The sequence below is a fragment of the Sus scrofa genome, chromosome 2 (genome assembly GCF_054392235.1).
Source record: "Sus scrofa isolate SSC_HxYL_T2T_F1_AM1 chromosome 2, Sscrofa_HxYL_maternal_Yorkshire_Landrace_v2.0, whole genome shotgun sequence".
Lineage (NCBI taxonomy): Eukaryota > Metazoa > Chordata > Mammalia > Artiodactyla > Suidae > Sus > Sus scrofa.
The window spans coordinates 89,940,052-89,964,916 of record NC_139384.1 but is presented as its reverse complement, the minus strand read 5'-3'; the positions used below and the strand labels follow the sequence as shown (position 1 = coordinate 89,964,916).

Here is a 24,865-nt window from a genome sequence, read left to right as displayed (position 1 = left end):
TGGGAGCTGTGTTTTAGAAACTGGGGAAACAACAGGCAAGAAAAAAAAAGAAAAAAATTAGGAAATGGTGGTGGCACAAAAGGAAGTAAAAGATTACTGGGATAGGAATTAGTTTATATTTTCAGATGCAACAGAGGATGAAAGTAAGGTAAATAAAAATGGCTTTTGTTTTTGGTTATTGATGACTTCCAAATTTTTGTGAAGAGTAAGTTAAAGGTTGAAAAGGAGTATTTTTAGTGAGAAAGTATAGAGATTTAGGAAGATAACTTGGAGGTTGTCGTTGAGAGAGGGTGTATATCAGATCTTTGGGCTACAAATGATAGCCAGTGTAACAGGCTTATAGGCAAATAGGGATTTATTTTTCTCTAAACAAATCTGTAGGTGGATAGCCTTGGTTCAAAGACAAAATAATTCAATACCGTGAATGCGTCATGATTTCCATGTCACATGTCTCCCACAGCTTCAGGTAAAAACATTTGTATTCAAGGAAGGAAGAAAGGGCAGCACCAGCAACATCTGTGTCTTTTATCAGAGATGGTTTCCCCAGAAGCCCCTCAGAAGACTTTACATCTCACTCACCCACAGCTGTGTTGCTTGGAGGCCAGGAGCAAAGGAGGCTGAGAAAGGGTATTTAACTCTTCCAGCCTGTATCTTGGAGGTAGGCAAAGAATATGGGGATTGAGAAAGGTGTTGATCTAGCCAATGGACTATCTGTCAAGGCTGCATGATTTAAGGTAGATAAATTGTGCAAGTTCTTCCCTGCATGGAAGAGTCTGAAGGTATCGAAAGGGGATTTATAACTCAAAGTGAGAAAGATTTGGGGCATAGGTAGAGGCTATTGGGATCTTTGCCAACAGAAAGCATCCTTGGGAGAGGCAGGAGTCAAGAAATGGAGGGTATCAAAGATATCTGTGGGTGGCAGTGGAGGAGGTTCCCACATGTACTAGATGTTTGGACCTTGAGCAGTAAAGGATCTTTATAGAAAAGGCAAGCACTAAAGGGGAGCGAAACACTCAATTCACTATCCATAGAAACTCAGATTTTTAAATAATGTCCTTACACAGTTTCCTCCTTTCCCTTAATATATTTTTCTGTTCCCCACCTTTTCTCAAGAGAAGTCGAGGGGTAGGAGGAGGCAGAGAGATAGGTAGAAAATAAAAAATGAAGACAGCAGGAAAGTTAAAGGCTCAAAAGGAAGGCATAGGACAAGGGGAAGAGGAAGAATAAGGTGTACTTACTGAAGCCTAAGATGGATGCAGAAACTCAAAATTGGTAAAATATACTAAACCTTGAAGCAGCAGGATAAGTGGGTCAGAAAAATGAAGGTTTCACTACATTTTCAGGAGATGTTTTTTGTTTTTTTGAAGCTTCAGGCCCTTGTTATCAGTTCACAGCCATCCTTGGCAGTAAGAAAGGACAGACTACCTTTCCTCAGCAGGGGCAGGAGTCCTGGGCAAGGCACATTACTGTCTCAGTTTTCTTAATATTGCAAACTTCATAGCTTTGTATTACATTAAATACTATTGTAAAGTGCTTGTAAAAGCACCCAACATATATTTAATGCTCAGTAAATACTGTCCCCATACCTGAAAATAGAGCAATTATCCAAACTCCTGAGCATGGCATCAGAACCTGTAATTATTATTTTAGAATCTTTAGGCTTTCAAAACAAATCCCTTTTTGGAATGTTATAAAAAAGTAGAAGGCTCTTTCTCCCACCACCCTCTCAGGTGGGTTCCCTGTATTCCCTCTAGCCCCACCACAGCCTGCTCTCTCCATAACTGAATAGTGAATTCTGTCAAAATTTTTGGCTGTGCCACACTGGGGCAAACCCCTTCAATGGTTTACCACCACACAGTGAATCTACACTTTTTGGGATTGCCTTCCAGTCTCTTTCCCACTCCCTTATTCACTATGTTTTCTGTCTTGGCCTTGCTAAGACATAATCTCACCAAACATATTTCTGGTCAGCGTTTTTTGGTTTGTTTTGGTTTTTTAAAGGGCTGCACTGGGGTCTATGGAAGTTCCCGGGCTAGTGGTCGAATGGGAGCTACAGCTGCCGGACTATACCACAGCTGCAGCAACAGAAGATCCAAGCTGTGTCTGCAACCTGCACCACAGCTCATGGCAACTCTGGATTACTGACCTACTGAGCATTAGGCCGGGAATTGAACCTGCAACCTCAAGGATACTAGTTTTTGCTGTGCCACAATGGGAACTCCAAGCATTTTTGTTATTTTCTCAGCTATTCACATGGTTTCCTCCCTCCCTTCATTAAAATCTCTTCAAACATTACCTCTTAAAAGAGAACTCAAGATGCTCCTGCAAGTAAATCACCTCACCCTGTCACACTCTCTTAATGCACCCTCACTGTCATCATTAATAGTTTTTTTACCACCTGTAGTAGAATTTAACCTTCTTACCAGCAAGGTAACTGTGCTGTTTTTACAGCCTTTAGAATAGTAACTGACATAAGTGCTCCAAAAGTGTCCATAGAATGACATTTCTGATAGAATTTATCTTCAATAAAACGGAAAATGTCATAGGGTCACAAAAATAGTCATTGACGATGTTGAGTAAAAAGTGGCCAACAGTTAAATGTAACTGGCAAGTCTCAGGTTCCCATTCTTGGTCCCCATGCTGACAAACCATTCTGAGCTCCGTGAAAGTATTCACAGGCAGCTAAACATCCCCAGTTTGATATTTCTATACTTTAACCTCATCTTTACCCACCCCGCAAAATATTGTCCACAAAAATAAATACCTGTTCTCTAAATACCACCCAGTTTTACAAAGGCACCCTCAGCATCCAGGCTTCTTTCTGATTTAGTCACGGAGAACCAAGTTTATCTTGATGTTTTTGTTTTTTGTCTTTTTGCTATTTCTTGGGCCGCTCCCGTGGCATATGGAGATTCCCAGGCTAGGGGTCCGATCGGAGCTGTAGCCACCGGCCTACACCAGAGCCACAGCAACACCGGATCGTTAACCCACTAAGCAAGGGCAGGGACCAAACCTGCAACCTCATGGTTCCTAGTCGGATTTGTTAATCACTGTGCCATAACGGGAACTCCTATCTTGATGTTTTTTGCACTGGGTCCTGGGTCCCATGGCCTCTTACAGGGGAAAAAGTTAAAATAGTTATTTTGCCATCATTTTGCAAATGCCTTTCTTCTTGCTTAATTGCACTTTTCAAAATGATTGCCTTCTAGGTAGGTTTGTACTATGCAACTGGTGTTTACTACTGGGAGAAAACTCCCTAACAATCTTGCGAGCATTCTTTCCAGAAAGAAAGTCGCAGTGCAATAATCTCAAGGACCACTAGAACCAGTCCTGGGACTGCCAAACGCCAGCTATGAAGAAGAATGCAAGCTTGCATCTACCCTGAACTTTATTTGTAGCCCTGTTTTCCACTCCCAAGCTATAAGACCCCTTCCTATTAGCTCCTGAAGGAGGGCAGTCTTTAGGGCATTAGGCTGCTGTGGCCTCCTCTGCCTGGTAAAGCAATAAAAGCTACCGTTTTATACTTCACCCAGAACTCTGTCTCTGAGTTTCTATTCGGCACCAGTGGACAGAAGCAACACAGCCACCGCTTTGGTCCCAGTTCCCTCACTGGACCACCAGCTTTCCACCTGCACCTCTGTCTTCTATCCTGGCACCCTACTCCTGGTAGGAACCACCTCCCGGGCAGTACCGCTAGGGCTATACTGTTACACTTGGGTTGCCAAGTACAAGGCGGCAGCCCCACTTCCCTCTCAAGTCATCTCTGCGGGGTCCTCTATCAGGAATGCGCCTTTATAGCTTGTCCCTTCCGACTCCACCCTTGGGGCCGTCCCAGATGCACTCTCCTCACCCGAATGAGTACAGTTATCCCAGACTGACCTTCCTAATCCCATCATCAATTTTTCCGGAGTCTATCTTCCTTAATCTCACCAAAATGCAACGAAAATAGCCCTGGCAGTTAGCTCAAGGGGGTTTAGATGTCTCCAGAACCCTGACGCCCCTGCCAACGCCCGTGCCCAGGCCCCTGGGAAATGTAGTTTCAACACGGAATCGCCCTTGGCCTGGGGCGGTTGAAAGGCGGGGCTCCCTCTACGCAGACGCGCAGTATCACTTTCGCCGCTCCACGGCTCGCTTGCCGCAGATTTGCCCTCTGGGAAATGGAGTCTGTGAAGCGGAAGCGCTCTGCTCGCCGACCTGCAGGATCCGGCTCTGCGGGTCCCTGGGCAACGCGCAAGCGCAGTTCCAATCCCGGCTGCAGACTCCAGCTTATTGTGTTCTGCCTGCACTGTGGCGGTTGCCCTCGCTCGCCCCGCGTAGAAGCTCCTGGAAGGGCAACCCAGTGGATACTAGGCACAGTGGCCAAAGCCGCATCGGGAGAGTGGGAGCGGCCTTGGGGAGGTCGAGCCCGGTGGGAAGGGCGGATGAAAACCGAATAGGTCCCGGTCGTGGTCCGTTCTGGAGGACGCTGATCTGATGTCCCAAACTTCCCGGGATGTATTGCTAAGGTTTGATTCCAAAGACAGAAAAAAGGCCAGGTGTGGGATCTTGGGTTAGGTTTCGAAACTGCGGGTGCATGTGGATGAGGATGCGGCCAGGGCCTCTGGCGTGTGTTTTGGAACTGATCCCTGGTAGCCCATTTATGCGCGGTGCTCCCGGTGTGGTTCAGAGCCCTGTTTTCCGAACCCGCAGCTGCGCGGCCCCTGCATCAGCTCCCAAAGGGACCTGACAGAGCTTGATCCAGGGCAGGAGTGTGGGTTGTGTGATTAAGATTCCTTGTGCCCTCCTTCCCCCATCCCTCGCACAAATACACTGCTTCTTGCCCACCTTTGACTCCAGGTCACCCAAACAGGGCCCCAGAGAAGGAGAGGTCTGAAGCCAGAAAAGAGCTTGGCCTGAGAGACGTCCCCACGATGAAGATCCAGCCTTCTTAGCTTCCTTTTTGAAGAGAAAGAACACCCTCCTTTCCCACTTCTTATGCTCCCCTCCTAGGATTAGGCACCTTTTTATGCAGGAGATACACTTTGCTTGAGATCTCTCAGTGTAATTTAAGGCAAAAGGCCACTGGGAGTGTAGAAAGTGTGAAAACAGGCTGGAGAATGTTTTTTTTCAGGGAGAAGTCAATGTATTTAAGACATAGAAGGGAAGATAAGGAGAATTTGACTCAGATTGTTAGGGGGGAAATTGGTCGGGGCTGGTGGAAGTAGCAGCCTGGTTAAGCCTCCCTTTACAGCCGAGGCCAACAGAAATTACTTCAAGGAGGAGAGAGGATTGAGAACAAATAGGGGCTAAGAATTCACTGCTTGGGTATTGGAGGACTCCCAGGGTGTTAATGCTCAAACCCCTCTTTGGACTGCTGTGTGATATCTTTTGACTCAGCCCTCTCCTCATGAACAGGTGTTAGAAGTTTCAAGTCTGAGGATTTACGCTCTGTTGTCCCTAAAAGGGCTCATCAGAGAAGAAGGAATGGCAGTCAGGTGCCTGCCAACCATGGTCCAGGTGAGTGGGGGATTTCTGTGGGGTTCCCCCTCTAAATTGCCTTATAAGATTGGAATGTAGTGGCTGAAGAGGATGGGCATGTTTCTTTCCCCTGACCAGGAGCTTTTCTCCCAGTCCAGTCTTACCTAGGCACCTGACCCATATGCTGGTTTTTTTCTTTTTTCTTTTTTGGTTGCCCTGTGGCATATGGAGTTCCTGGGCCAGGGATCAGATCCGAGCGGCATTTGCAACCTAAGCTGCAGCTGCAGCAACGCCCGATCCTTAACCAAGGATTGAACCTGTGTCTTAGCGCCCCCAAGACGCCCCAGATCCCAGTGCGCCATATCGGGAACTCCCACATGCTCCTTTCTCCCCCACTCTCTACCACCCATGTTGGGCTCATCCTGGTGGGAGCTCAGGAACTTGCTAAAGGTCACACAAGTGACACAATTGGAAATGAAACCCAGGTTGGTTCAAAATGAAAAACTGCATTGTTTCCACTAGCAAGTAAAAATAAGGGTCTAAAGTGGTAAAGGAGGCAGTCTATAACACAGGAATTGATGGAAGAGAGAAATTGAAACATTTTCTTAGGAAGGTGGGATTTACTAGACTTTTTTTTTTTTGGCTGCACCTGTGGCACGTGGAAGTTCCCAGGCCGAAAAGGGATTGAACCTGTGCCACAGCAATGACCCAAGGTTCTGCAGTGACAATGCCGGATCCTTAACCCCTTGTGCCACAGGAGGAACCCCGCCCCCACTTTTTAAAATGACATTTAGCTTTTTACTTCAGAGAAATATTGGGTACCAATGAAATCATTCAAATGGCATGTTTCTACTAGAAAGCTTTGAGCAGTGCTAGCTTCTTGAGAATAGGGGGATGGACTCCACTTTGAAGGAGACAGCATTCATTTGACTGTATAAATGCTGATGAATTGGGCAAAATTGTTTTGATTCATTCATGTTGAAACCTATCCAGGGCAGGAATCTGTGGCGAGAAATCATGGGAAGGGCTGAGCAGCTGGTTGACAGTGCCTTTGCAGCCCAGCCCCCCCTCACTGACTGCTCACCCTCCTCCTCTTGGTTTCTGGCTTGCCCTTTCAGACCCATCTCAGACACCACTTTTTCTGTGCAGCCGGTCTCCACCGTGCCAGTCCACTGCAGTCCACTGCAATATTTCCCTTCCTTAGCCTTTTCTTCCAATTCATTGTTGGTGTCATACAATTAGCTCATGTTGACAGGCTGTCTTAACTTGGTTGCCATTCAGCGGAGCTATTTTAGGGATGTAGAATGTGCCAGTTATTATGATCTGTGCCTGTGATTGCAAAGCTGAACAGTGGTCCCTGAACCACTGGTTCATGGGTTGTATCCGACCGACAGGTGTTCCTTGGTTCAGTCTACTTTGTGCAAGGCTCTGGGGGCAGGTAGCAGAAACCTAACTCACACTACCTTAAGCAAGAGCCAGCTTTTATTGGAAGGATACTGTCATATCTCCCCAAATCCAAAGGCTCTGCAGGTGATGATCTAAAAGTCCTTTCTCTTGGGCTCTTTGCTTCCTTCTCTGGGCTTCTGCTAACTCCTTTCTGTGCACACCAGCTTCCACAGGAGGAACTAGTTATCGGAGGGAACAGGTGACATTGTCCAGAAGGACTGTTCCCATGGAAACCGTGTATGGGTGTTTGGGGGCCGGGTGGGCAGATGAGCCGCTGAAGAAAAGCAGGAGTTGCTGAGCAGCAGATACATACTAGGTGCTGGGTCCATGGGCCATGTTCTGGAAGACACAATGCAAAGACAAGAGAGATATGGAAATGGTCCCTAGCTTTTTGGAGTTATCAGTCCAGTGGGAGGCAACTTAAAGTAAACCAAAACTCATTTAGATGACAACATTTAGATGGCCCTGCACAGGTGACATGAGGAGGTGATTTTGAAGCCAATACCTGGGTGGGATTGGTCACTGGGGTGGGAGTAGAGGTGGAGATGGGACAAAATGTTTCGGGCAAGTTGAAGAGCCAGCCTCATGTCCCGGTGCTGAGGAAGCATGTCTTCTTTATCAGGTGTTTTTCTTCAAAGCGGGGTATGAAGTCTATTAAAATCTTGGTCCCTAGGAGACCCTGCAGAAATGCTTCCCCCATCACAGAACTCCAGCCCTCTCTCTGCTAAGTCATGCAGCTCTCAGCCAGCTCCTGGGGGCTGCCATTCCTAGCGCTTCCCAGAGAGTCACGCGGAAAGGAGTGGCCGCCAGTCAATGGGGACGGGTTTGTCCTTACAGGAATCGGTGACCTTCAAGGATGTGGCCGTGCTTTTCACCCAGGATGAGTGGGCACAGCTGAGCCCAGCTCAGAGGGCCCTGTACAGGGATGTGATGCTGGAGAACTACAGTCACCTGGTGTCCCTGGGTAAGTCAGAGCCACCAAAGTCTCCTCCTCCCACTGGGGGATCTCTCTTAAACGGGTGCCAGACAGAAGTTTGGGTTGGGAGTGAGCCGATCTGAGGATCTCATTGCCTGTCTTGTGTCCTGGACACGGGGCTCTTTGGAGTCTAAGCACAGATATGTCTCAAAGGTGATGAGGCCTCGAATGAATCCTCCCTCTCTTCAGGGAGAAGGACCTGGAACTAGATTGTCCGTGTCAGGCCCGAGCCATCTCTTTCTCCTGGGAGGTCATCTCCACCCTGGGCCCCATTAAGTCACCTTTTCCAGGAAATTCCAAGGACCAGATCTCATCTTTTTTTTTTTTTTTTTTTTTTTTTTTGGTTTTTAGGACCACATTTGAGGCACATGGAAGTTTCTAGGCTAGGGGTCAAATTGGAGCTGCAGCTGCCAGCCATAGCCACAGCAACTCAGGATCCAAGCCGCATCTGCGACCTACACCACAGCCCATGTCAAGTGGATCCTTAACCCACTGAGCAAGGCCAGGGATATTAGTTGGGCTCTTTACCACTGAGCCACAGCGGGAACTCCCAGATCTCATCCTTGCAATGATTTTATCTCTGGTATGAACATATGTTGTCGTTTTTCTCCCCCTTTGAAAATAGGACTCTTAGGACCCAAACCGGATATGTTTTCCCAGCTGGGAAAAGGGGAAGAATGGATGCTGGAGGACTCCTTGGGAGGCTTCTGTCTTGGTAAGAATCCTACATGTGGGAGCAGCAGGAGGAACTCAGCATGTGGACCAAGCCTGTGTGTGGACAGAGAAATGAGCATCTTTTCCCTTCTTGTTCACCTCAATATCTTGTTGCCGTGTTTGTCCCTGTGAGCACATGGCTCTCCCTTTTTTTTTTTTTTTGGCTGCACCGGCCGCATGTGAAAGTTCCCTGTTGAGGGATCAAATCTGAGCTGCAGCTGTGTCAACACTAGATCCTTAACCCACTGCGCCAAGCCAGGGATTAAACTCACGCCACCACAGAGACAATGCTGTAGTCTTAACCTACTGTGCCACAGTGGGAACTCCTGGAGCTCCTTTCTCGTGGCAGTTTGTTCCTCCCTGGGCCCTCCTCTCCATATTTTTCTCTCCCTGTTTGGCCTCTGGTTTGGAAAAGACCTCAAATGGAATCTGAGCAGCTCCCTGACATGCTCCATCCAGGTTGTTCCCTTCACACCTGGCTGTGCCTCACTGGAGGAGGGCCTGAGATCCCAAGCATGCTGGGTGATTTCTTGTGGTAGTGGTGGGTTTGCTAGCTGCACCATTTAAACCTTACACCCCAGGACTTCCCATTTGTGGCTCAGTGGGTTATGAACCCAACTAGTATCCGTGAGGATGCGGGTTTGATCCCTGGCCTCACTCAGTGGGTTAAAGGCTGGCAGCTGCAGCTCTGATTCTGACTCCTAGCCTGGAAACTTTCATATGTCTCAGGTGAAGCCCTAAAAAGACCAAAAAAAAAAAAAAAAAAGTCTTTGAGAATTTCTGTTGAGAGCTGGCTTGCCGAGACTAGCTCAGCAGGATGGGGCTGAAGAACGGGTGCTGTGAAACTTAAGGGAAAAAGTTAACATGAAACAAGACACAGAGACATTTATCTTAAGTTAAGGTTGGGAACCAGGGGACTCAAGGTCTCAGGGACCAAGAGCACCGTCTCAAGAAACCACACAGCTTTTATTGTGCTCTTTAGGATGACATCAAGTGAGGAGGGGCTATGGGTGGATAGGGTTTGTTTACTATTTTATAAGTTCTTTTATTATTTTAAAAGCCACTTAGCTGGTAGAAGGGTATAGGGTTTGTTTACTATAAGTTCTTTTATTATTTTAAAAGCCACTGACCTTTAGGCACATAACAATCATTAGCATTTGAGGTAGCTGTCTATGCATAGCATTCCAGAGAATCCCCACTCTGCGTCCGCAAATGGCATGCCTATTTGCCGCAACCCAGCGTGTCTAGATTTGCACCTCTGCTCTCTTTGCTAATGCATATTCTGATAACGACCACTCATAAACCACTTGGCCATGAGGTTCCTCTTTCTCCTTAGAGGACATATCAAGCTTGTGCAAACGGCCTGCCAATCTGCACAGGTCCGTGTGCCTAGACCAATGCATTATGTCCTCATTCAGCTGACCCTATGAATAGCTATGCCTTTAGGTCTTTGTTTTTAAGCTTAAGTCATTGACCAGCACTTCCAGTTTTTCAAGCTGGAAGATGGGATAAAGTAAAGCAGGACAAGGTGGAGTTTTCAGCAGAGGCCAAGAAAATATTGTAGAAACATGTTTCGTGACACTGGCTTATTTTTCTCATGCCCTAATTTTATTTCTACACTTGCATTATCATTTCCTTTTCTTTTTTTTACTTTAAAACAAATGTATTTTGATCCTGTAACCTTCTGTATACAGAACAGAATATTTAATATTTTTGAACAGTCTGAAAAATAAGCAAACACCCCCTTACCCCACTGTTTAGCTTAAGAAACGCAACACGCTGCTCATGTGAAGTTGGATATGTCCCTCCTCATCGAATCCTCCTCCCTTCAGACCAGAGATCTCTGTGCTGCTCTTCACGGCCTGACCACATGTATCCACAGCTCTGAACAGTGTTATTTAGCTTTGCATCCTTTAAAGCCTGATGTGTATGTGTTGTACGATCGATACCTTTCCACAGCTTGCATTTTTTATTTCATTTTTTTGTTTCTGGCCACACTTGCAGCATGTGGAAGTTCCTAGGTGGGGGGTTGAACCTGTGCCACAGCAGTGACACCCTCAGATCCTTAACCCACTGAGTCGCCAGGAAATTCCCACAGCACGTTTTAAAAATCCCTGTTGAGACGTGTGGCTCTAGATCATTTTTAACTGCACTGTGTTATTCCTGCCATGGCTATACCTTATTTTGTCTGTTTTCTTCTGCTAGACCTGTAGGTTGTTTCTAGACTTTTTGCTGCCTTTTGAATAACACCGACCTGAATGTTCTTGTACATACTTCTTTATACACATGAGCCTTGTTTGGGAGGTTATTTGGGTGCATTCATATGTGTGAAATACTTAAACATGTGTATGCTTGGAGTTCCTGCTGTGGTGCAGTGGGTTAAGGATCCGGCATTGCCAAAGCTGTGGCATAGGTCATAGCTGTGGCATACGTCAGGGATGTGATCCCTGGCCCAGGAATTTCCATATGCCTTGGGAGCAGCCAAAAAAGAGCATACACTTCTTGAGAGTCCCCTGATAGGCTCAGCAGATTAAGTATGTGGTGTCGTCACTGCTGTGGGATGGCTTCAGTGTCTGGCCCGGCAACTTCTGCCTGACACAGGTGTACCCAACCACAACAAAAAAGAGTATATGCTTCTTCAACTAGGCTGGGTATTCCCAGATTGCTGATTACATTAGTTGATCCAAATTATACTCATAGTTGATGGAAATTCCTGTAACTATGTTCTTGCCGAAAGTTCCTGAGAAATGGTATCTCGTGTTTGAACCGGCACTTCCCTGTTTACTGAAGTTGAATATCTTTTCGTCTGTGTTCCATATTCACATTCCTTGCCCACTTTTCTGTTAGAGTTTATCTTTGTCTTATTCACGTGTATGTCAGGAATCTAATACTTTATCAGTTAATATGTGTGTCAGTCTCTAGTCTAATCTTCTTCTTTACTAGCAGTTCTCAATTAGTCTTGGTCTTAATGATCTTTATCTTAGTGCTTTCTGTGTCCTGTTTAAATGTCATCCTTTCTACCCTTTGATCTGTGAGGCAAGGTCATGTTTGCTCTTGTATCCCGAGCTCACCAGGCCCAGCGTGTACTCGTTGAATGAAAGCATAAATTTTTTTCTAAGAATATTTACTTTTGTCTTTTTTTTCCAGTAAGAGTCTTATCCGAGGTTTGCCTTTTTAATAGACTTGTTTTTTTTTGGCTGTGCCAGCAGCACATGGAAGTTCCCAGGCCAGGGATCAAACCAGTGCCACAGCTGCAACCTGTGCCACAGCTGCAACCTGCGCCACAGCTATGGTAACTCGGGATCTTTAACCCACTGTACCACAAGGGAACTTCCCTAATAGACTTTTTAATAAATAGATGCTTGTCTTCACTGATCTTTTCTATTTTATCTTTATTTCATTAATTTTCACCCTTCATTATATCTTTGCTTTGGCTTTTTTGGAGTTTATTCTGGTCTTCTTCTTCTTCTTTTTTTTTTTTTTCTTTTTAGGGCTGCATCTGTGGCACATGGAAATTCCCAGGCTAGGCATTGAATTGGAGCTGCAGTTGCCTGCCTGTGCCACAGCCACAGCAATGCCAGATCCAAGACTCATCTGCGACCTACACCACAGCTCATGGCAACGCTGGATCCTTAACCCACTGAGTGAGGCCAGGGATTGAACCCGAAACCTCATGGTTCCTAGTCGGATTCATTTCCGCTGTGCCACGACGGGAACTCCTTCTCAAGACTTAGATTTGGCAGTCATTCTGACAATTTCATTTTCCTAGAAAAGACTCTTCTGAAACCACCTGACCTGCTCAGGTCTGGAATGGTGGAGCTCAGTGGTCGTTCTCCAGTGAATCCCATCTTTCCTGGGCCACATGTCCCATGTCGTCCTCTTTCTTGGTTTACTCTCTTCTTTAGGTGGTACATAAATATTCCAGTACCTTCTGAAGAAAGGATGCACGGGAAAACATTTTTGGTAACCTAGCATATCTATAAACGTCTTTTTCTTTTTTCTTTCTTATTTTATGGCTGCACCTGTGGCACATGGAAGTCCCCAGGCCACTGACTGAATCTGATCTGCAGCTGCGGCAACACTGGATCCTTTAGCAATACTGTGCTAGGCTGGAGATCAAACCCGAACCTCCACAGCGACCTGAGCTGCTGCAGTCAGATTCTTTTTTTTTTTTTTTTTTTTTTTTTTTGTCTTTTTGCTATTTCTTTGGGCCGCTTCCGCAGCATGTGGAGGTTCCCAGGCTAGGGGTCTAATTGGAGCTGTAGCCACCGGCCTGCGCCAGAGCCACAGCAACACAGGATCCGAGCCGCGTCTGCAACCTACACCACAGCTCACGGTAACGCCGGATCGTCAACCCACTGAGCAAGGGCAGGGACCGAACCTGCAACCTCATGGTTCCTAGTCGGATTCGTTAACCACTGCGCCACGACGGGAACTCCTGCAGTCAGATTCTTAACCCAGTGCACCATAGCAGGGATTCCTGTAAATGTCTTTTTTCTGCCCTGACACTTTCTGGATAGTTTGATTAGATACTATTCGGCACTGAGAGTCTTTTTCCTTCTCAGTTCTGGAGACATTGCTCCATTGTTTTCTGGACCTCAGTCTACTGTTGAGAAACCCAGACTCATTCTTCATCATTTGTGACCTGTTTTTCCTCTCTGAAAGCTTGCGGGATCTCATTTACTCCAGTGTTCCAAAGTTCTCAGTGATGTGACGTGGTGTGGTCCTATACTTGTATCCATTGAACACCGTGAGCCTTTCCTTCTAAATTCCTGCCTTGTGGGTCTAGGACATTTTCTTCTAGTATTGTTTGATTTCCACTTTTTTTCTCTATTTTCTCTTGATACCACCTGGACTGGTCTTCTAATTTTAGCTTTTTATTAAAATTTCCATCTTTATGGATTTTTTGTTCTACTTTTTGTCAGGTTTCTTCCATTTTGTCTTCCAATTTATCTATTGAGTTTTTCAAAAATATTTTTGGAGTTCTCATTGTGGCTCAGTGGAAATGAATCTGACTAGTATCCATGAGGACGCAGGTTTGATCCCTGGCTTTGCTCAGTGGGTTGAGGACCCAGCGTTGCTGTGAGCTGTGATGTAGGTTGCAGACTTGGCTTGGATCTGGCGTTGCTGTGGCTCTGGCATAGCTCTGATTTGACCCTTAGCCTGGGACCTCCATATGCCTCGGGTGCAGCCCTGAGAAAAAAGACAAAAAAAGCAAAACAAAACATTTCCAATCAGCTTCATTAAACTATAACTTACATGCAATAAAATGGAGCAATTTTACATGTAATATTTAATGAGTTTTGAAAGATTTGTCACCAAATCAAGAAATACAACATTTTTGTCCTCTCTAACCCAAACTTCCCTCTTAATATTTTCAGTTCCTCTCCTCTCCCACCTGCAGCCCCTGGCAATCACTGATCTGCTTCTGTCACTGTGAGTTTGCCTCTCCAGGATTTCATATGAATGGAAGTATGCAATGTTTGAGGTGTGACTTCTTTCACTCAGCACACATCTCTCAGATTCATCCTTGCTGTTTCATGAGTCAGTGCTTCCGTGCTGTGGCTGAGTACTGTCTTACGCTGTAGACGTGGCACTGTTTGTATATCCATTCATCATTAGTGAACATTTGGGTTGTTTCCAGGTTCTGATAAAGCTGGGTGCAGGTTTTTGTGTGGTTGCATTTTTAGTTCATATGCTGTTTGTGGTCAAATGTTTTCCCCAGAGACCTAGAAGTAGGGTTTTATGCTAAATGTGTGTTTAAACTGTGAAACCGTTTCAAAGTGCCCATTCCACTTTGTATTCCCACAGCAGGGTAGGCGAGGTCCAAGTGTTTCTTCCTGAGCTGGTCTGGTGTCTGGCACAGTACAGAGGAGGTGGCCTGGGAGGGGCCGTCCCACCTTGTTTCCTGTCTTGGGGAGAGAGCATTCAGGCATTTACCACTGAGAATGATGTCAGGGGTAGATTTTTTTGTATTTTTTTGTAGATGCCTTTTTTCAGGTTGAGGAAGTTCCTAGTTTGATGAGCGTTTTATCATAAGTGGATAATGAAGTTTTGTCACATGCTTTTCTTTTTTTCTTTTTTTTTTTTCTTTTGCTATTTCTTTGGGCCACTTCTGCGGCATATGGAGGTTCCCAGGCTAGGGGTCGAATCGGAGCTGTAGCCGCCGGCCTACGCCAGAGCCACAGCAGCAACACGCGATCCGAGCCGAGTCTGCAACCTACACCACAGCTCACGGCAACGCCGGATCGTTAACCCACTGAGCAGAGGCAGGGACCGAACCCGCAACCTCATGGTTCCTAGTCGGATTCGTTAACCACTGCGCCACGACGGGAACTCCTCAAATGCTTTTCTGAACCCTTATGTTGATGCAGTGGTTAATGTGATAAATTATATGTATTGATTTAAAAATATTAAATCAGGAGTTCCCATTGTGGCTCAGCGATTAACAAATCTGACTAGTATCCATGAAGACATGGGTTCGATCCCTGGCCTCACTCAGTGGGTTAAGGATCTGGTGTTGCTGTGAGCTGTGGTGTAGGTTGCAGATGTGGCTCAGATCCCATGTTGCTGTGGCTGTGGTATAGGCTATAGCTCTAATTCGACTTCTAGTCTGGGAACCTCCATATGCTACGGTTTGGGCCCTAAAAAGATGAAATAAATAAGTAAATAGATAAATCAAATTTACATTCCTGGGATAAACACAATCTAGTTTTGATTTTTCTTTTTAAAATATTGTTGGTTAGGAGTTCCCACTGTGGCACAGTGGATTGAGAACCCGACTACAGTAGCACAGGTCACTTCAAAGGTGTATATTTGATCCCCAGCCCACTGCAGTGGGTTAAGGATTTGGCATTGCCACAGCAGCATAGGTCAGAGCTATGGCTTGTATTCAGTCTCCAGCCTGGTAACTTCCATATGCCTTGGGTGTACAAAAAAAAAAAAAAGCCTGGATATAATTTGCTAACATTTTGTTTAAAATTTTCACATTGATATTCATGAGGGATGTATTAGTCTATAATTTTCTTTCCTTATAGTATATATTTCTTTTGTTTTAGGGCATATGGAAGTTCCCAGTCTAGGGGTCAAATCAGAGCTGCAGCTGCTGGCCTACGCCACAGCCACAGCAATGCCAGATCTGAGCCACATCTGCGACCTCACTGAAGCTGGGGCAACCCTGGATCCTTGGCCCACTGAGCAAGGCCAGGGATCAAACCTGCATCCTCATGTATACTAGTCGGATTCTTAACCCACTAAGCCACAACGGGAACTCCTTTCCTTGTAATAATTTTGATTTTTTTTTTAATTTATTTTTTGTCTTTTTGCCATTTCTAGGGCCGCTCCCACGGCACATGGAGGTTCCCAGGCTAGGGGTCGAATCAGAGCTGTAGCCGCCGGCCTATACCAGAGCCACAGCAACCCGGGATCCGAGCTGCATCTGCGACTTACACCACAGCTCATGGCAACGCTGGATCCTTAACCCACTGAGCAAGGCCAGGGATCGAACCCGCAACCTCATGGTTCCTAATCGGATTCGTTAACCACTGCGCCACGACGGGAACTCCATAATTTTGATTTTGATGTCAGAGTAACATTAGCCTCATAAAATGAATTTAGACATTTTCCCTTCTCTACTATTTCCTCAGAAAATTTGTGTAGAATTGGTGTTATTTCTTCATTAAGTATTTGGCAGACCCAGTGAAGTCTTCAGGGTCAGGAATTTTACTTGTGGGAATGTTTTAAACTGAAAATTCAGGGAGTTCCCTTGTGGTGCAACAGGTCAAAGATCCAGCATTGTCACTGTAGTGGCTTCTATCTCTGCCTTACTGCATGTTTGATTCCTGGCCCAGGAACTTGGACATGCCAAGGGGATGGTCAAAAAAAAAACAACCAAATAAACAACAAACTGAAAATTCAGTTTCTACAGCTTTCTTTTTAGCAGGCCACAGATTTTAGCTGCCTTGGCCTCCCTAGGCACTTTAATCTTCTGAGACTCTTGCTCCTGTGGTATGAACTGAAAACTGCCTCCAGGGACTAAACGGGGACATCCTGTGGTCTCCTAAGTCTGTTTTGATTCTCCCAAGGATCACTGTTTTTCCTTGTCCTTTGTCCATTGCCTAAAATAGTTGTTTCTTTCCTTTGTTTTCTGGTTTTCTTTTTTTTTGGGGGTGGGGCTGCACCCACAGCATATGGAATTTACTGGGTCAGAGATTGAATCTGAGCCATAGCTGTGATCTTTGCTACAGCTGTGGCAATGCTGGATCCTTTAACCCATTACACTGGGCCAGAGATTGAACCTGCATCTCTGCAGTGACCCAGGCCACTGCAGTAGGATCCCTAATCCACTGTGCCACAGCAGGAACTCCTCTAATTGTTTATAGTGGGAATTCTGGTGAGTTTTCAAATTCTGCCATTATTTTTAATTTCCAATAACTTTTTTGGTTTGTTTTTTGTCTTTTTGTCTTTTTAGGGCTACACCCATGGCATATGGAGGTTCCCAGGCTAGGGGTTGAATCGGAACTGTAGCCACCAGCCTATGCCACAGCCACAGCAACGCAGGATCTGAGCTGTGTCTGCGACCTATACCACAACACTGGATACTTAACCCACTGAACGAGGCTGGGGATCGAACCTGCAACCTCATAGATCCTAGTCAGATTCATTAACTATTCGCTGAGCCATGAGGGGAACTCCTGCCTCTTTTAGAACTTTGTGTAAGTGGAATCATACGTGTCTACTTTCCTGTGTCTGGCTTCTTTCCTTCCACAGTGTGTTGGGGATTCATCCATGTTGTCATATGGAGCAATAGTTGGTTCATTCTCATTGAGGTTTAATATTTCACTATGTAAACCTGCCACTCTGTACATTCTGCTATTGCTAGACATTTGGTTTAGTTCTACTTGGAGCTTTTATCATAGGACTGGAACTGTTATGAACATTCTTATACATCTTTTAGAGAATGTACATATGCATTTCTCTTGAGTGTACAGCTAGGAGTACTGTTCATGTGTATGCAAGCTTTTGTAGACACTGCCAAGTGGTTCTTTAAAGTGCTTATTTCTGGTTCTACTCCAACCAGCAGGATATGAGTGTTCCATACACTCTTATATACTTCATATTGTCATTAAAAATTTTTTTTTGCCATTCTTCAAGATATATGGAGTGCCTCATTGTATTTCAACCTATGAGTGATGGAATTGATCATCTTTTTCTTTTTATACATCACATGTCCTCTTTTGTAAAGAATCTATAAGTCTTTTTCCCAATTTTCTATATAGTTGATCTTTTCTTACCAATTTATAGGGTTGTGTATTTGGGATTTGATCCTGTGTCATATCGGATGCAATGATATATATGCATTGTAAATTTTTGTTTCACACTTTGAGTAATGGTGTTATTTGATAAACAGAAGTTCTAAATTTTTAGTATAGTCCAGTTAGTTGGGGTTTACCAACTACTTGTGTCCTACTTAAGACATTTAAGGCCTTAAAGATCTTTCTGTATTTTCCTCTAGCAGCTCTGTTCTTTTGTTTTTCATATTTAGATCTATGATCCACATGGAAGATTTATTGTCATTGTTTCCCATATATAGATCCAATAAATTGCAATTCTGTTTATATATTTTATAGTTCACTATTCCATTATATTCGATATACTGTTAAATCTATCTGTTGAGTTCTTTTTTTTTTTTTTTTCTGATGCTAGTCAGATTCGTTTCTGTTGAGCCACAATGGAAACTCCTCTGTTGAGCTCTTAATTTCAGTTATTATAATATTTTTCAGTCCTAGAAAAATATAGTAACAAATTTGATTCTTTGCTTCTAATCTTCTGCTACAGTGCTCGTTCTTGTCTGTTTTATTGAATATATTATTCATACTTTATTTTAAACTCCATGTCTGATAACTTTGGTATCTGAATTCTGTGTTTCTCTTGATTCAAAAATTTCTGGAGTTCATGTTGTGGCACAGCAGAAATAAATCTGACTAGAAACCATGAAGTTGTGGGTTTGATCCCTGGCCTCACTCAGTGGGTTAATGATCCAGCACTGCCGTGAGCTCTGGTGTAGGTTGCAGATGCTTCTCAATCTAGTGTTGCTATGGGTGTGGTCTAGGCTGGCAGCTGTAGCTCCGATTGGACCCCTAGCCTAGGAACCTCCATATGCCACAGGTGCTGCCCTAAAAAGCAAAAAAAAAAAAAAAAAAAAAAAAAAAATTCTAGTACTCCTGGTACTTTTGATTGAATCCTTGACATTGTGTGTGAAGGAGTGAACAGGCTGACATCATATTCCTCCAGAGAGGATTTGCCTTTCCTCTGGTAGACAGCTAGAGTGCAAGCAAACCACCCTAATCCAGGGACTTGTTAAACAGGAGATCAAGTTGCAGTCTTTGTGAAGCTTGGTCTGTCTCTTGTTTGCCCTTGCTGTTAGGTTGTAGCCCCTCCAGGAGTTCCAGCTGAGAGCATCACATTTACTGTGACCACCACTCACTCCCCCACCCCCACCGCTGCCGAAGGTCATGAACTCCAGTTTTTGGCTCAATAGTACTATAAGACTATAGAGAATTCTGAGTTTCTGCTTATCTTAATCTCTTGCCCTGAGCAATTTAAGAATTCAGCAAATTCTATAAACCACTAAGTGTTAGGATCACTTGTCTGTATTTCCCTTCTCTTCCAAATATTAGACTGTCATGTTGGCTTCAAATGATATCTGATGCTTTTAGACAGATTTTTTTTTTTCCAATCCAGATTTTTCAGCCACACTTAACAAGAATATTGTTTTGTCACAGGTCACTCTGTCAAGTCCAGAAGCACAAGTCAGTTCTTAAGATTTTGAGATTTGGCAAAACGGGTGTTTAACTTCTTTGTTTTGAGCAAGGATACATTATTCTGAGATCACAAGTATTTTAGTATACCTGTTTAACTTTCGTTTCCCGATAAGTAAAAGAAGTTTTGGGGGGGGGGCTTTTTTTGTTTGTTTGTGGGTTTTTTGTTTTGTTTTTTTTTTGTTTCTCTTTGTAGATTTTCAGGAGTGAGTAAGAGAAAAAAGCATTGAAGGGGGCTTGCTCTTTTGATAGGCTTTCCTAGGAATCTCTGCATCATCTGTGTTAGTATTAAGTCCTTGTCATTGCATTTCTTAGTACAAAATCTTAAATAGACTTAACTCAGAAGGCAGATATTCAGAAATATGTACAGAAAGCTAATATGCAGTTAGAACTCTGCTTGTTAATATCAGTATACGCATGAAACCAAGTGAGACAGTTGTTGAGTAAGTGTGGAATTTGTGAGTCCTTAATTTCAGTTATTATATTTTTCATATAATGTAGAGAGAGGAATCATTCTGTCAGACATTTCATGGGTCCATGGCCCATATCCCAGTGGTAGAGTCCCTTTCTATGACTAGTATATTCCTTTCTCCAAATTCAGGGCCCATGCCTCCAAGATGTAATGGATAAATCCTGGCAGATTTACTGTTTCGTTCCTAATTTTCTGTGCTCTCATATACAGCCTCGTGGTACATTTCTCTCATTATTTATATAGGTTTGAAAATGTTGCTTCCTCATCAGTGGCAGGAGACTCTAACGTTATTAGTAGATGTCAGTGTTTCATACAATCTCTAGAGTAGCTTAATTTAATTTTCCATCTGAATGCTAAAATGAGTCTATAAAATACAAATGTTGGTTTTAGTAGTTACTCTGTAGCTGATCTTTTTTTTCTAGCAAATGTTGACCTCTGGTTTCAATTGTTTCTTCCTTTATTTCTTTCCTTCCTTCCTTCTTCCTTCCTCCATCCCTCCCTCCCTTTTTCCTTCCTTTCCTTCCTTTCTTTCTCCACACCTGAAGCATATGAAAGTTACCAGGTTAGGGGCCTAATCAGAGCTACAGCTGCTGGCCTCCTCCACAGCCACAGCAGGATTCAAGCCTTGTCTGCAACCTACACCACAGCTCACAGCAACACCAGATCCTTTAACTCACTGAGCAAGGAGGGATTGAACCTGTATCCTCATGATCCTAGTCAGGTTTGTTACCACTGAGCCACAATGGGAACTCCCTCAATTGTTCCTTAATGCCACATCTAGGTTATTTTAAAGAGCATATCACCAAAATAGATAAGGTTTTTTTTTTTTTTTTTTTTTTTTTTTTTTTTTTTTGTCTGTCAGCATAGTGTGTTCTTTATAGATTTTTTTTTTTTTGAAGCCTAGAAAATCAGGTGTCTTCTCTGTAATAAGTACTGTACTTAGGATCCCAACTCAGGCCTGTGATTCATGAAGTCAAGCTCCAAGCTCTCCTGCTTCATTGTACATTCCATCAACCCATTCCTGCTATATCCTCTGTTCACCTCTCCTCCCCTGTCATTTTTCTTCACTTAAAGAAATCATCAAAATTGCACTCTCTTTGTTAGGATTATAACAAGGGCATGTTCTTATCCCAAATAGATGTTTTACTAGGATAAAACAGACATTTTAATGTTTGATGTCTTTCAGACTGGATGACTATGCCTGTGAGTAAGAAATCTACTCTAAAGGCAAGTATTCCTGAAGGAGAATTGGGTCAGCAGGCAATAATGGAAAGATTCACTAGAGATAGTCACTGGAAATTTGATAGCCTGTGGAAGTGGCAACATGAAGGTCAGGAGCTAAAGTTGCAGCAGGTGGTACTCCCTCACCAGAAAACCTCATCTGGGACTAGTGGCCAGGAATACGATGAATCTGGGAAGCATTGCACCATGGGCTCAACTTTTATTCAAAATCAGGGATCTCAATCTAGCAAGAAAGCCTTTGTATGTAGTGAGTGTGGAAAGGTCTTCACTAAGAGTTCAGCTCTCAATAAACATCAGAAGACTCATACTGAAAAACTTAATGCAAATCAGAAAACTCTTATTAAAGAGAAACGATATGAATGTAGAGAATGTGGGAAAGCCTTTCACCAGAGCACACACCTTATCCATCACCAAAGAATTCACACGGGTGAGAAGCCATATGAGTGTAAGGAATGTGGCAAAGCCTTCTCAGTGAGCTCCTCACTTACTTATCACCAGAAAATTCATACTGGAGAGAAACCTTTTGAATGCAAGTTATGTGGAAAAGCTTTTATCCGAAACATCCACCTTGCCCACCATCACAGAATACATACTGGAGAGAAACCATTTCAATGTAACATATGTGACAAAGCCTTTGTGTGCAGGGCACATCTTACCAAACACCAGAATATTCACAGTGGAGAGAAACCCTACAAATGTAATGAATGTGGGAAGGCCTTCAATCAGAGTACAAGTTTTCTTCAGCATCAAAGAATTCACACTGGAGAGAAGCCTTTTGAATGTAATGAATGTGGAAAAGCCTTCAGGGTGAACTCTTCCCTTACTGAACATCAAAGGATTCACACTGGAGAGAAACCTTATAAGTGTAGTGAATGTGGGAAAGCCTTCAGGGATAATTCATCCTTTGCTCGACATCGGAAAATTCATACCGGAGAGAAACCTTACAGATGTGGTTTGTGTGAGAAAGCCTTCCGGGATCAATCAGCCCTAGCTCAGCATCAGAGAATTCATACTGGGGAGAAACCTTATACATGTAACATATGTGAGAAAGCCTTCAGTGACCATTCAGCCCTCACTCAACACAAGAGAATTCATACTAGAGAAAAGCCATACAAATGTAAGATTTGTGAGAAAGCCTTCATCCGAAGCACACACCTAACACAACATCAGAGGATTCACACAGGAGAGAAACCCTATAAATGTAATAAATGTGGGAAAGCTTTCAACCAGACTGCAAATCTCATTCAGCATCAGAGACATCATATTGGAGAAAAGTGATATGGAAGAGCTTTGAGCCTGAGTGTATTAAGTATTGAATGTCAGAGAATCCATTCTTGAGTATAACCATGAAGGCTAACATGAAGATAGTCATTTTATGTACTGAGAGTCAAGTTTCACAAGAGTTTGGATTTTGAGAACTTAAGAATGGACAATCCTCATAGTTCAGAACTGCCTCACTGGAATAGCAGTCATGTTCAAGTAGTCTGAATTACCACGTATCAACCAAAATGGACCTTCAGCAACAACACAGAAATTCATTGACTATTAAGAGAAATTATAAAGCTATAAAAAATTAAGGTTGAGAAGCAAAGGAATAGAAAAGTAAGAAAATGGTCCCTTAGCATTTTACTGTACTTGATTGCCTCATATAAGAGGGTCTCTTACCTTTAATGGCACCCTTTGTTTTCCTCGCTGCCATTGCTGACACCCAGTGTAAAGAAAATGCAGTCACCCATGCATTGGCCCAGGAGTTACTTAAATTATGCTTCCTACCTTCTGCTTTAAACATGTTTCCGTCAGATCTCCCTGGTCTGTGTCCCCTAGCTTTTTACCTGTATTCTCCTGGGACAATTCATTTGGATGTCATGTCCCTCATTTGATTTAGCAACTCTTAACTGGTACATTGTGTCACTGTTGCCACTGCATTTGCCCTTGAAGACTGTGGTGAGCCAACCTCACACACAATCCATGATTCTGGATATTATACCAAATCCAGCTTTCAGAACTTAAGAGACATCTGTCTGGGTGGCAGAGGTTGATCAAAATTCCTGAGTTACCCAGTTCCTCTGGGCTTCAGCTTGACCCTGACCCAGGGTGATACCTAACATAGGGGCCTAGTCTGCTCCTTTTGCCTGGACTCTAGGAAAAGATGGGAGCCTGAGAGGCAGAACCACCCCACCCCAGTTGTTCTGCACTGTAGTCACTCTGCCCACAGCAGTCAGGGCTCACCTTTGGGTATGACACCCCAACCACCCAGGGGTGTTCTGGGCCACCTCCACCTCCGCCATCAGTTCCTGATGTGAAACTGACAAGGGAGGTTAGAGCCCTAAGGGAGTTGTCAAAAGACTGGGACCCCTCTTTTTGCCTTGGCTGGGCAGTCTCTGATTCCATTGCATTAGAGCACTTCTGTTACTCTCAGAATATTGAACTGCTGCATACTGGTCCTTGCTCTGCTTTTGTCCATTTTTCTGAAGGCATAGGTGTGTGTTCACAGGAAACACAGAGATCTTTGAATTTCTGCTTTTGCATTTAGAAGTGGCCATTTCCTTTCCTTCATCTGGGTGTACCACCACTTACATTCTGACAGTGGTGATCAATGTGTTGAATAATTCTGTGGAGTTACAACAGCACTGTGATATTCTCTGACGGGGATGGTATCCATGCCTGGAAGTCTGGGTGATACTCTAGTCCTGCAGATGTGTTCCTTCACCATTTTTAATCCTTCAGTGCTGTAGGTAGAAATCACAGATGAAAACACATCTATATAGGGAATTTCTATGTGGTTCAGTGGGTTAAAGATCTGGCATTGTCACTGTTGTGGCTTGGGTCACTGCTGTAGTTCAGGGTCAGACCCTGGCTCAGGAACTTCCACATGCTGCAGATGTGGCCAAAAAAAAAAAAAAAAAAAATCACTTCTGTGTGCTATCACACCCAGCCTCTGGTGACACCTCCCCTTCCCCACCACAAAAAGCAGGGAGTCACACTACTGCATGCTGGAACATACCACAGCGTTAAGATGGAAGAGCAAGCCAGCTATCATCTGGAAAGCAATGAACATCCATCAGGTCGGGCAGCCTGGTGGCCCCCACGAATGCTGCTCCTCGGCACCAAGTTGCTGGAGAGGATATTCAATGACATGGTGGAGTCAGTGGATTTCAGGTGGAACATAGACATGAAAGCTTCTAGCAGCTTTAAAGGCCCAGGTTGCTATATTCAGATTCCATCTAATAAAGGCCACCTGTGTGGGTGGGCATCTCCTGTTAGGTGATCAGCAACTCATCCTTTTTCCCCTATTAACCTGAAGAACAGCATTTCAAGAGGTTACCTGGGACTCTCTGTGCCCTGGGCCCACACATGTTCGCCTGCACCCTCATGTGGCTGGCAACCCCGGATTCCACAATAAACTTGAAAAACTGCTCACTGCTCCAGAGATCTGCCTTTGGTATATCCCTATGGCCCACCTGGTCCTAGTACCTCCTTACCTTGAATCCCTCACAAGGAATACATTTCTCAGCTGAGTTTGTTGTTCCTTTTGTTTGTTTTTGATGAGAGCTGCTGCTTCTTGGTACTGCTTGCTGTTGGCCTTCAGTCACAACCTGATGCCACTCATCCCAGTGACAGTTCCAGCCACTGTCCCTCCACCAACATTAGTGCAGTCTGCAGGCCCTGCCTCCATCAGATTAAAGTTCACTTTCCCTGAGCCCATCTCCCAGCAGGTTGGCTCTTCATGTAACTAGA

The 24,865-nt window shown here is 44.2% G+C and overlaps 1 protein-coding gene across 10 annotated transcripts; it reads left to right on the top strand.

The window, feature by feature from the left end:
• Positions 1 to 277: 277 nt before the first annotated feature.
• On the top strand, positions 278 to 24,544 carry ZNF454 (zinc finger protein 454). 10 transcript variants are annotated; one of them, XR_014837946.1, is made up of 7 exons: positions 4,274 to 4,505; positions 5,395 to 5,496; positions 7,741 to 7,867; positions 8,505 to 8,594; positions 10,355 to 12,120; positions 14,737 to 14,916; positions 15,852 to 18,214. XR_014837946.1 is itself a non-coding variant. In XM_013987539.3 (5 exons), the coding sequence occupies exons 1-5, from the start codon at positions 425 to 427 to the stop codon at positions 22,403 to 22,405; spliced, it is 1,887 nt and encodes a 628-aa protein (XP_013842993.1). In that variant the 5' UTR covers positions 278 to 424; the 3' UTR covers positions 22,406 to 24,544. The 10 variants fall into 10 exon arrangements, 5 of the variants coding, with proteins under 5 accessions (XP_013842993.1, XP_084869752.1, XP_084869750.1 ...); XR_014837945.1 differs by lacking the exons at positions 10,355 to 12,120; positions 14,737 to 14,916 and adding an exon at positions 13,975 to 14,701 and having other exon boundaries at positions 15,206 to 18,214; XR_014837949.1 differs by lacking the exon at positions 14,737 to 14,916 and having other exon boundaries at positions 10,355 to 10,959; positions 16,840 to 18,214.
• The last annotated feature ends 321 nt before the right edge of the window (positions 24,545 to 24,865 follow it).

Bases quoted from the DNA above. Each gene is read 5' to 3' on its own strand.
- ZNF454 (XM_013987539.3), top strand. From the start codon at position 425: ATGCGTCATGATTTCCATGTCACATGTCTCCCACAGCTTCAGGTAAAA. The intron at 659-5,394 runs GTAGGCAAAGAA...CCTCATGAACAG, and splicing joins TTCCAGCCTGTATCTTGGAG to GTGTTAGAAGTTTCAAGTCT. The intron at 8,595-21,071 runs GTAAGAATCCTA...GATGTCTTTCAG, and splicing joins CTTGGGAGGCTTCTGTCTTG to ACTGGATGACTATGCCTGTG.